Source organism: Solanum tuberosum, unplaced genomic scaffold, assembly GCF_000226075.1.
Source record: "Solanum tuberosum cultivar DM 1-3 516 R44 unplaced genomic scaffold, SolTub_3.0 scf00012, whole genome shotgun sequence".
NCBI classification, from domain to species: domain Eukaryota; kingdom Viridiplantae; phylum Streptophyta; class Magnoliopsida; order Solanales; family Solanaceae; genus Solanum; species Solanum tuberosum.
The window spans coordinates 540,581-553,176 of NW_006238937.1; the positions used below are offsets into that span (position 1 = coordinate 540,581).

The 12,596-nt window shown below is 35.0% G+C and overlaps 2 protein-coding genes across 3 annotated transcripts; one reads left to right on the forward strand and one right to left on the reverse strand.

Moving 5' to 3' along the window:
* The first annotated feature begins 1,519 nt into the window (after positions 1-1,519).
* LOC102581911 (ethylene-responsive transcription factor RAP2-10-like) lies at positions 1,520-3,067 on the forward strand. Its single transcript, XM_006339806.2, has one exon. It carries the CDS (start codon positions 2,184-2,186, stop codon positions 2,682-2,684), a length of 501 nt encoding a protein of 166 aa, XP_006339868.1. The 5' UTR covers positions 1,520-2,183; the 3' UTR covers positions 2,685-3,067.
* A 2,450-nt stretch (positions 3,068-5,517) lies between these two features.
* On the reverse strand, positions 5,518-11,749 carry LOC102582235 (CBS domain-containing protein CBSX1, chloroplastic-like). 2 transcript variants are annotated; one of them, XM_006339807.2, is made up of 8 exons: positions 11,355-11,749; positions 10,002-10,089; positions 9,860-9,924; positions 8,563-8,611; positions 7,174-7,226; positions 6,235-6,350; positions 6,064-6,121; positions 5,518-5,983 (listed from the first exon to the last, which is right to left on the reverse strand). In XM_006339807.2, exons 1-8 carry the CDS (start codon positions 11,547-11,549, stop codon positions 5,909-5,911), a joined length of 699 nt encoding a protein of 232 aa, XP_006339869.1. In that variant the 5' UTR covers positions 11,550-11,749; the 3' UTR covers positions 5,518-5,908. The 2 variants fall into 2 exon arrangements, with proteins under 2 accessions (XP_006339869.1, XP_015168572.1); XM_015313086.1 differs by having other exon boundaries at positions 11,349-11,748.
* Between the last annotated feature and the right edge of the window lie 847 nt (positions 11,750-12,596).

Sequence of the window (12,596 nt, forward strand, 5' to 3'; positions counted from 1 at the left end):
AGGGGGGGGGGGGGTCAATAGAGATTAATAGAGAAGATAAAATGTTCTTATCCCTAGATAGCTTCCCTTCGCTCTAAAGTAGGGTGACCATTAATATAGTGTTTTTTAACTATATATATCTAATGATATAATACCATACGAAGAATTAAGGTTTGTTAATCACTGTAAAAGATCATAATTTTTTAAAGAAAATGTACGTGACCTAAAAAATCAGTTCTCCCCTACTATACTAAAAAGAGAAATTAAAAATGTTTTAAGTTAATAACAATAAGAAATTGTTATGGGGGTGATAACGGTCCAAGAATTGTTATATTTGTGATTAATAATGAAGTGATAATTATTATATAGAAATTTGCTTAATTTAAAAGTTTTTTTTTTTTTGTCTTTATTAGTAGTTTAAATCTAATGTTGTCAAATTCATATTTCAATTATTTAAATCTCTTTTTTAATTGATTTCTTTCTTATGCATAATATATTTTCGTAAGGTGATGATTTTTCAGAAACAACTTATCTATCTGCACAAATAAGGGCAGATCTAGGAGGGGCGAAGATGTACACTTGAAACCCCGCTCAAACAAAAAGCTACACTATATATATATATATAAGATGTTTTATTTTTATATTTTTGTGTATGTATAAAAACTTCAATTTCTCTAAACGAGGCTGACTTAGTGTTTGTGGCCTGAGGGTATCAAAATACACTTCAAGTTTTCAAATTCAAATCTCAAGCTCGACAGAACAGTGTACACTGGACTACTCTTCCAACCCAAATTTTTAAAAAAATTTAGACAATCAACCAACCAAATACTCCGTTAATCTGTGGAGAAATAATGTATCATTTTATATCATCTTAACTTATAAGATCAATTTAAAAAGAACAAGTGTTAAATATTATGGGGCATATATTTAGACCATATGGATAGATAGAAAATAGAAGAGAAAGTACAACAAGTAGCAATACTTTTCCCCTGGAACCAAATGGGAGACAGAGTGGGTAGTACACCCATGATTCAGCTTTCAAGCATAGGAATCTCCGACCACACCAATAAGGCGCCAAAATTATGTGTATAAGGGCAACATTGTCATTCCGTCAAAAATCGTTATTGCTTTTACAGGGGTATTTTTGTAACTCCAACTCACACCATTATCTCTTCCAACCCACCGACCACCGACCTAACTCTCCCACCACAGCTCTTTAATTCCCTAAAAACATAAATTCCTATTCCTACGATAATCATTAATAACTAAAATACTATCAATTTCTAATACTAACAATTTAGCTAGTGGAAATTTATAATATTAGGATTGAAAGCGTGCAATGTTTACTATTTAAGCAACTTCGTCTTATCAATTTTTCAATATATATATATATAGTATTGAGGCAAATATTATTGGATTTCCGAAAATTCCCACCTTATCCTTGGATCTGTCCCTAGTGTGCTTAAAAGGATAGCGACAATAAATTTCCATGGGATTAAAAAAAAAAAGAATTTCATTGAATTATTGTAATCATCTTTATTTATATAGTTTAGAAAATCCCATTTCTCTGTCGTCACCACTGAACCAAATGACAACTGCTTTTCCATTATTGAATTCCCTCTAAATTTCCCTTATCTCCCATCATTATAACAGCCAAATTTGATTCCAAAAACAAAGAGGAAATCCAAGAGAGAGAAAAAAGAAGAAGAGGATATTTACACCTACATCTCTAGCTATATAGCCTATAGGTGAAAATTTGTGAGGATTTTGGGGAGCTTTTAACATGGCGGATGGCCAACCACCACCATATCTTATGAGGTACGAGCAGCTAAGCTTTTGTTGAATAAACAAAAGGACCAATTGAAAAAATTATACTATCCAGCAAGTTACTGGTATTATTGATTGTGTCGGTGCTTTCAACATATTTTCTTTTCATTTTTCATTTTTCATTTTTCATTTTTTTTGAGGAGTCTTTTATTAGAGTTAATAATTTTAAAAAATGCTTTTAAGAAAATCAACGTAGAGTAGCCACAACCGCTACCACAATAACCTTTTCTTCATTCACTACCAGCTTTTGCCTTTTCATGGGTATTCTTTCTCTCTCTGTTATTCCTCCCAGTTTATTAGCTCTAGATTACAGGGAAACAAAATTTTTGTAATTTAGTCCCTGTAATTTCGCATAATTATTATACAGTCAGAGAAAGATGGAGATAGGTGGTGGGGGTCAAAGTGGAGTTGCTGCAAGTTCAGGGGTTTGTTGTGGTGGGAAGAGAAAGAACGAAAGGCCATACAAAGGGATTCGTATGAGGAAGTGGGGAAAATGGGTGGCAGAAATTAGAGAACCCAACAAGCGTTCGAGGATCTGGTTGGGTTCGTATTCAACGCCGGTGGCGGCGGCGCGGGCTTATGATACGGCGGTGTATTATCTAAGAGGGCCTTCGGCCCGATTGAATTTTCCTGAGTTGTTAGTTGGTGATGGTGGGCTTAATGATTTGTCTGCTGCTTCAATTCGTAAAAAAGCCATAGAAGTTGGTGCTCAAGTTGATGCTGTACAGAACTCGCTTGCAACCCATCATAACCATACAGAAGAAAAGGTGCACTGTGAGACGGCAAGCCCGTCAGAATTGAAGCCTTGTTGGTTTCAAGAGAAGCCCGATTTAAACTTGAAGCCCGAGCCCGAGGATCCAGAAGTGGATTACTGGTAATACTACTATTTAGTTACTATCGATATTACCAATAATAGTATTAGTAGTATCTGTGCTCTTTTTGTTGGTTGGGGGAAGAGGAAGTGCTTTGGTAAGAATACAAGCGCCGCTCCAGGTTGTGTCGACTCCTAGCTTGGTAGCCTAGGATTGTTATATTCTTTAAAAAAAAAAACTATTACCTCTTTCTTTAAATTTACTTTATCTTTAAGAACAAATTATCAGCTGAGCAGTTTTGATATTGTAAGATGTAAAGGGGATTTGTGTTATTATTTTGTCTATCGCAATTCTGTTTGTACTTTGCTTGGTTGGGGTCTTTTAGTGGTGGGGGAAACAAATGTTAGTGTGAATGATGGATTATGCATATTGGTCATGTTGAAGACTAACCAATTGTTTATTATTTGGGGAAAAATGATTGAGTGAGGAGAGCGCGTGTGGAGGCGACAGAAAAGGGAATTGGGCGTTAAATTGTTACTATTTGTAGTCAATTATTTTATTTTATTGGTTGATAGCATGAACAGTGGATGAGGAAAAGTTTTTTATGGATTTTAGAAGTGGGGATGTATGTCTTAGGCTTAAGAGATTGAAACTTTATGTTTTGAGCATCGATTCGATTTAAGGATAGATTTGATCACTAGACTAGATTTTGATCAGTAGACTCGAATTTAACTTTTGGATTGATTTTGATAACTAATCTGATAGATAGATACTGTGATCGCATTAGTACAAGGAGACGGTAAGGGTCGTTTGGTACAGTGGTGAGATGTACCTTAAGGGATTAACCATCTTTATCTTTTATATGGTACAACTATGAACTAACCTTAACATTTGAGTATGGAAATTATTTTGAAATTAACTAATATTCTAAATTAACTATAATTAAATTTTATTTTGAAATTATTATCTTTATCCAACACCAAAAAGGCCCAAAGAATAGACCAGTGGATTCAAGTGGGAAACTGCCGCGGCCACTTGGAAAGGGCCGCCTAAAGGGTGAGGATGAGGAACAACACTGTCCCTACAATGGCTTGAGTGTGGTGCAAGTGGGTAGTGTGTGATTTTGTGTTTTGCTCACTCTGAACAAATATGTAGACTAATTTATGCCTACTTCAATTATTTTGTCATATATGTATTTTCTTTTACCTCACATAAATATCGAGTTAACTAGATATTTTTGTTCAATAATATTTAGATAGTATTTTGCAGCTAGTTGTTGTAGCAGGGACGGCTCATGTTCATTATTTAGAACTTTTCAATGAAGGAGGTTTTATTGAAGTCATTGTATGTGGTTCCGCCTATGTTCATGTTTTGGGGTTTTTTCAACTAACAAACTTATATTCAGAGATACATTCAATTTTGGCTAAAAAAAAAACTAAAGAAATGATTCTTATAACTTTTTTAACATAGAACACAATTCACCATGAAAAGGATATGAGCACCCAAAGACACGATTAAATGTGGTCAATGAAGTGAGTTGAATATCGTAAAGTCTCAGATTCAAATCTCATCAGAGACAAAAATACGAGGTGATTTCTTCCTCTCGAACCATTATAGTTACTAACTATAAAATACTGTTTTGGTAGGAGGCAATAGATATTCCATGAAATCAATTGAGGTGTCGATAAATTGGCTAGGACACCACGATTACAAAAGGAGAAACATAGAAGGATACGATGACATGCTCCATTTTTAAAATAAAATAAAATAGGTCAACTAAATAAAAATAATAATATCTCAAATTAAAACAAGAGTGTACCTTATTACAATACCATAATTCTCCTGTACCGTAATCGTCACAACTCACAAATGTTGATGACGAGACTATGGGCCACCAGCCATTCCCGCTTGCCTGCCATAGTCTCTCTTCTGTTTACAGAGATTAGCTCCATTGTCAATTCAGAACGGTCACATATGCACTCGCAATGGAAACTTATTTATGTAACATCTTTTTATCCTGGCACTAGATGTTCACTTGACTTGTCTATGTATGATTACCAGTGACAAATTCGAGTTTATTCGATCAAATCTAAATCTAATTACTAAGTAAATTTGACAAGGTATCCCGTATCCCATAACAATTTTAGTAAAATAAGGTCAAATATTGAAAAACATTTTAAAATAAAATACTGCAATCAGTATGGATTGTGTAGGGACTAGGGAACAGTAATAAGTCTTTTTTCTGAATTGATCAGATATAACAAATTACATGCAAAAATAGCGTTAGAAATCAATGGAATGTGTCCACAGCTCCTTCGAGCACCATGTGCCTACCCCTTTAACCTAGAAGAAAAAGCATTATCGACTGCTACTGTGGACAATAAATTGAGGATAAGGATTTTATCCGGTGTAAATGGAGAGACTTGGATTCTCTACCTCCTATTAGTCTCCCTATTTACAAAAGTAGTACTCTAAAAAAGAGGCAATTGATCAAATGTGAAATGTGAATAGAAATGCTTTCACATTGAGACTAGTGAGCTCATATTCTACCTGTCAAACTGAATTAAAAAAAAAACTATCACTGTCAGCATGTGGAAACGCCCTGTTTCCAAAAGACAGTCCAGTCACTAGCCACTAGGGCCCCAAATAGCAAAACTAATATTGTGCCATTTCTGTCAACACGACCTGTTGAAAATCTTCCATGGGGCTGTTCTTTTAAGTTTGTTTTTTTTCACACATAAGGTTACCCAACCACCTCAGCATTTATAGTCAGTCGTTTTGTAGTTCAACAACCAAAGACAGAAATGCAGCCCATTCAGAGATGGGCTCCACACAAAAATCGGTAAATGAAAGAAGACAAATACAATTCATAACAAAATCCACCCGAAAGACCGTTCAATCAAAGAGCAAAGTTTCAGGTCAAGATAGGTGCCTACTATTTAATGTTTTTGAAGGTTCACATAAAATGTTTCCCACTTGCACTAAATATCTGGGTTTTTTTTTCTCTGTTTCAAACCTCTGAAGAGTTTTGACTCGAACACTTTGCTTTTTGCATGTAGCCTTTGAACAGTATTATCTATTAGAATGAACTCTGCAATGTCTTAAAAGGCCAAGTTTCACTATTCTCCTACAAGGTTGCTAATTTACACGAATATATCCTAGTCTGACACAGTATGTTTGAGAACTGCAGTTTATAAAAAATTAAGCTGACTGCCTTGACCACCAGATCCTGTGGAAGAAGGGACAAACTGTGTTACTTGTTTTTTGCGGTTAACTTGTATTGGTACATGTCAATCTTCCATTTCTGTAGCCCGCTTTATTTGAAGAGCGGCCCTTACAACGTTTCCTCTTGTTATTATTCCCACCTTCATTAAACAATGGCTGATCGTTAGAAAACGATAGGGTAGCAAAGAAGCTGTACACAAACAAAACTTTATAAACTTACCAGCTTACCCTTACCATCTACCACAGGAAGCCGACGATATTTTGTTTTGAGTAAAAGTCTGACAGTGAAAGAAAGAAGGTGCATGAGAAAGTCTTGGCGGACTCATTCAATAAAAAGCAAGAAAAGCATTACTTGGGTTCAAGTAAAATAAAAATTAAAAAATGACAGCACCTTGCTGCATCCTCAAGATTGGTAGATTCACGAACTACTAAAGGAGCAGGTGTCATCAGATCACCAACCACTTTCCCTTTGGTCTTGCCAAGCAACTTTTGAACCTCATTGAATGTCTGCAATTATTATTCAGAATGTGCCACATCTTGATTAGCTTTGAGGTGCAATGTGATACTGTTAAAATGATACATAATCAAGTGAATTTTCACTGTTCTTCCTCACATCAAAAAGATGGCAAGCGTTCCCAGCCAACCACCCCATTTATTAATATCATTCCAAGGATGCCATAAGGCCTAAAAATTGCCAATGTATGGATGTGAAGGTTGTCTGTCTTTCGGAAGGACCTGCATTGGTCCAGGTCACAAACACCTAAATGGGGTAAAGTTGACATAATGTAATAGCTTAGAAACCAGGAGCATCCACATGGAAGATCAGTGTGCAAGGATGAATTTGAAGTCCTCAAGTATTCTCGAGGTTGGAATAGGAATACTTGAAGAAGTAAGGCACTCCTGTGAGGCAAAGTTTTTAGTGAAATGACCAACTTCTGAAGTTGATGATCAAGAACTCACTTAGAATCCCCTTTCCCTGAGTCGATTAACTGAAGGTCTGGCTTTAAGTAGCTTTTGCAATAAGTCTTCACCAGGTTAGTCACTAAAGTCTGTGCTACGGCGGAATCCCCAATACAATTAACTGATTTCTTTTTTTTGGGGGTGGGGGGGACAAGGGGCATCAACAGTTCTCAAGTGAGTATCAACCTTTCACCACAGAAACAAATTCAGTAGTCTTCTATGCAGAAATCAAGATATTTTTGTACTTCAGAAAAATAATCAGAATTTTGGATTTCATGTTGAAAAGGAAAATATGTATGGATGGCAGTGTAAACTATTTCTACAAAAATATAAAATAAAGAGTACAGCAAAGGCATTAAAATTTTCTTACTTTCCAGTTGCTGTCTACTTCAGGAAATATGCCTGCATCAGCTGTTCCTGTACCTAAAAGAAGTATTTGAACAAGTGACACGTCAGGATTTTACTAAATCAGTTTAAATGAGATAGAAAGGGGAATACGGAAACAGTGGAGGACTATCAAACTCGCCACAAAACAAAATGAAAAGGAAAGAAAAAAAAAGTTCCACTCAAATCTATCAAGATTCAAGAACACCAGCTTGTTAGCAGCTCAATTTGCATCTCTGATCCGATAATTCTAATTTAGATCATTACTCAATTAATGGGATAAGAAATTCAATCTTTGAGCAATCCAACCGGACCCAATAGTTTAGGTGACTGTATTTTGTAACTGTTACTATTCCTTTATGCTCTACAGCCATGGCATCAAGTCGTTGATGACCGTGGATATCAATTACTTACCTCTTGCATAAATAAACTAGTTCCCCATATATAAATAAATAAAATCTAGGATGCAAGAATGAATTTTTTCAGGCAATTCCACTTTCACATGACCAAAATCCGAGGAAGTAAATTTACAAAAGACAAAAGTAATCCTTTTTTCCTTCGAGCATTGCCTGAGATTACGATTCCATGTGGGTGTAGTACTGACATGAATTATTTCCATGACAGAGCAAATAGTACTTCGGTTATAGTTTTGAAAAGGTCCCAAACAGAGAAGCACAGTAAGGGATTAGGGAAATCTTAATTTATTTTGCACTTTATAGCCATAACATAGCTGCTGAACATATGGAAAGAAAGGCACAATAACAACTTTGGCTATAGATGAAAAGGTCCAAGGCACAATAAGGAATTAGGAAAACCATAACTTATTTTAAACTCATAACCAGAAAGAAAGGCTAAAATGATAACAGCATTTTAAACATTCTTTCTGTTAATTACCAAGCGAGTCAAATCTAAAAAGCAACTGCAAAAATGATTTGGAATTTGCTCCTCTTTGATGGACATTCTAAATTCAAAGTCACAAATTAATAACATAGTCAAGGTATAACAAATTTCACAAAGATAGGTCGATCTAACTAGAGAGACATGTTATTGTTACATGTTCACCAAGGAAAAAAAGGAGAAAGAGAGATGCACTTTACTCATCTCAAACATAAGCTTTCCTGGACTATGAAGGCAATTTTTTTTTGAAGATTTTGGATCCCCAAACCTTAAAATCTGAACATCTTCTACAGCCTATAGGCGAATGTAGTGGATTGTATCCCATTTCTCCATTTGGCAGTCCAAAGTAAACAAAGCAGTTACATGCCAAACACGTTCAAACGAAAACAGACCAGAAAAAGGATGTTGGCCAAAGACCAATAGAATTTATTGTGTCTACACATTAAATAATTGTAGCATCACCATGAAGAAAATTTACCTGATACAGAGTCGAGTGCTAATAGATCATAGTCAGAAACAAGACCAACCTGAACAAAAAATAGGTTCTGAGTTTTGATTGTTTTAATGAGAAAAAAAAAATATTACTCTTGGAACATCTCTGAACTGAATATCTGGAATCTAATCTATAGAGATGGTCATACCTTTCGCATTACAATATTGCATTTTTCAATTATATCGTAATATTTCAAAAACAATTCCCATATTAAAAAATTTCCACATGTTAGGTACCAAATAAAAAGACCACCCCATGAAATATTCAAATTACCAAAAGTGGACGGTAGCTTATAAGCTAGAGAAGAAACTCCTATTGGTGTGCCATCAAAATATATCAAGTAATAAGCTGTCAAAAAAAAAGTTCTACAAACACCTTTTGCCGGAAGATATTACTATTATTCACTTTACCAATGTTGAAAAAACAGATTCCTATTTATCTGCCATCGAATGAGTAGAAGTGATAAGGGGAAACAAAAGAATTAAACAATTCTGTTGCCAAAAAGATATATTAGCATTAGTCTTTACTTACCTTCTTTGTCATTGCTTAGTGTTATAAGAAAAAGAGGTTTGAAGCATGATTTTTCATAAATATAAACCAGATAAAGAACATGAGATTGCGCACAAAATCAGAAGATTAGAACATCTCCTAAGTAAAGCCTTGGGTATGCTAATTAATTAGAGGGCAGCTATAACAGATCTACAAATTATGGCTTAAAATATTTTTGTCTAACATATCAAGAACAGCACGTACCCAAAATGTGAAAACTAAAGCACATGAATTGCTCTCTAGTGTGCTTATCATTAAGTAAGAGCTTATTGATTAGAATATGATGCAAATTAAAATCTATCCTAATGGTTATGTCCAATCGCATGCTTGCCAACTACTACTCTAAAAGTTCCAAAGCAGTTATAGGATGATCTATTTTTGGCATTTGAAGTACCCCCATCACTGTAAATAACCAGCTTACCTGTCTAATAAACAAATGTTATGTACAGTCTCATAGTAATCTACATGGCTTGATGTGCCGAGTTTATCTTCTGAGTTAAACAAACTGCAGTTTGCACAAGGTAGACACCAAAGATGTTACGGATTCCTAATCCTCAGCTATGACGATACTAATTCAACTTTAATGATAAATTAGCTTTAGGTATGCAGTTTAACAGATGCTCGGAAGAGCTACATAAGCAGGAAACTGAGTCATATGATAAAAGGGTACTTATAATCAATAAAGCGGGAACTACAATGACTTTAGCTGCTAACATTGCAAATCAGAACTTACTAGTTTCCAGTTATCATCAATCACAGGGAAACCAGTGATCCTGTGTTCCACTAGAGCTTCCAATGCTGTTGTAGATACAATCATTAATCAGAAATTAACTTCATGTAGATAAATTAACGATGAAACTTAAGTACAAAATTACCTTCATCTACGGATGTTGTGGGCTTTACCACATGTAACTCCTCTTTCCTGGTCATGAAATCACCTACCGTATACACACCATTTCTGGGCTGCCACAAGAAGAAAAGTTTATGATTTGGTGGACATTTTTGGAAAAGGAACTTCTTAATGCAGGTGAAAAAATGCATTTACAGTTCCCAATTGTGAACAAAGGGATTCGAAAAGAGACAGATCAAATCAAACAACAACTTGTGAGCTAGATATTCACATTAGGAGCATAACTATATAGTAGTCCCTTTGTCCCAAAATTTTAATCCAGGTCTTCTCCAAGTGTCGAGTAAAAGGAAATCTCTCCAAAAGACATTTAAAATGTAATATGTAGTCATATTGAAATAGAACTGTGATTTCTAACGTCTTCTGTGTAGTTCCTAATTATCTAATTGTATTTTCTAAATACCTATCAGTGAACGCAACAGCAACAAAGTTACATGTATTCATTTATCTATGAAACATCCACATCCAGTTGTGTAGCAAAAAAGTTGTGCATTTAGTGAGATGCAATCAACTGGGAAAAGAAGGGTCGTTGTAATTTTAAACAAAAGAAGTACTACAATACAATTTACTTGCCTTTTCTGTCACTTTATTTTTTCAAAAAGCATGAGTGCCTGTTAAAAATTATGGAAGACTTGATATATGAGAATAAGAATTCTGTTCCACCTATGCCGAAGGTAAATATGTAGCTGAAGTTTATTACTCCGTAATACTAATGATCAACAGAATTCAGGTTCACTTGTCAGTATTTATTAACACATCACTATCTTAATATATGTGTATATAAAATCTTAACTAGCACATAATTCAATAAGTTCTTTATCATTTCAGTATGAATTTAGTTTTAGAGCTAACAAAATTTGTCAATATACAAAAGGAAAGCATGAGATAGTCCCTACTCCCAACAGATGAGTTTTCAATGTAATCCAACAAACTTCCACTGTTGTACTAAGTAGTAAGCTGAAGAGATCAATTGGTAACTATTGAAAATATCGCAACAGGTCACTTTACAACTCACAAAGCTCCGAGTACTTAATCCTTTTTAGATAACTCGACTGAAACCGAATACTCTTCCTCTCCTCACAGTGCATGATTTATAGCAGATTTGCGTGTTAGCAGAACCAAAAAGATTTTACAACTTATGTGTACACTTTATCCTTCCGGAAATTCAATATCCTACAACAATTTGTATGTGCTGGTGAATATATACCAAATTATTTCTAAAATATAAGCACAAATAGAGAATAGAGTTGATTAAACTAAAGGAAATTAAGCTAAGAGCTCAATCAAGTGAGTAAAAGTGGATAAGGAAGCAAACCGATACAGAATTGGCCGTCAAAGTGTTGGCTGAAGCAAGGCGAAAGGTATCTCGAGAGTACGAAAGACGTAGAGGAAGGTAAAATTTAGTGGAAGCAGCAAGTTTGTGGCCGGATAGAGATAAGAGCAAGCAAGGCAGCTGACGGTGGAATGCGGCGGATGTGCGGTGGAGCCAGATTCCAGACGGTGATATAGATGCCATCGACGGGAGAGAAGAAGAAGATAATAACGAACAGAGAGAATAGTGGAAGTGAAGATATTATTATAGCAGTAATGGCTTCGACGGAAATTGCGAAGCCAGTTCTCCACTAGGCAGAAGGGGATTGCCTCGTCAGTTAGTTATTTTTTGGGCTTCTCGAGGCATATAAAATTGAACTTTTCGAAATTGGTTCTCTCGGAGAATGATATTTTCATTATACTCTCACAAGTTTGTTAAATTGACCACATAGGGCACATATTGTTGAAATTGGATATTTTCAACTTGTTAATTCAGACCTCAGATTAATACACATTAACAAAATTGGCCCTTAGTTCAATTTAAGTTGCTGATTGACTACTTAAATTTGTTCCTAATTTGCCTAATTAACAGATTGTCCTGTATTTAGTATGACAAATTAACTTTTTATTCCCTTTCTGATTAGACATTTATGTTTTCATCACCATCTACCAGCTTTGTTTTGTCATATTTGGACTTGTTTTAGCTAGCGTTCGATCATATATTCCCAAATATTATTTGGGTGAAATTTCACCATGTGTTTGGCCATAGTATTCGGAAAACATATTTCACATTTTTCAGAAATATCATTTATATCCATAAGTTTTAAAAACTAATCATAGATTTGTATTACATAGCAAAATAGAAACGTCGGCGTACCAAGATTCATGACTTTCGAAACAAGTCAATTGGATCTTCATTGCAGCAAATAACAAGTAGTGTCCATGACACTAGAGCAATGTGGTAGTTCGGAGCGAGTGCAACAAGCATCATTCCACACAGTGAAGTAGACGAAGCAGATAACTTTGTTACCCTGAGTCGATTGTTCGTCATTCATCAATAACCATATCATCACTTTCATATTCACTGAATGTTTCATCATTGCTTTGGTGTTCACGTAAAAAAATATGTAATACAGCGCAAACAACTACTATAGAGGGTGTTTTTGTAAAAGATAAAAGTTTGGTGTAAAATTTGAATTTTAAAAGCTCCCAATAATGAGATTTGGCTCAAATACTAGTTTTTTCTAGTATT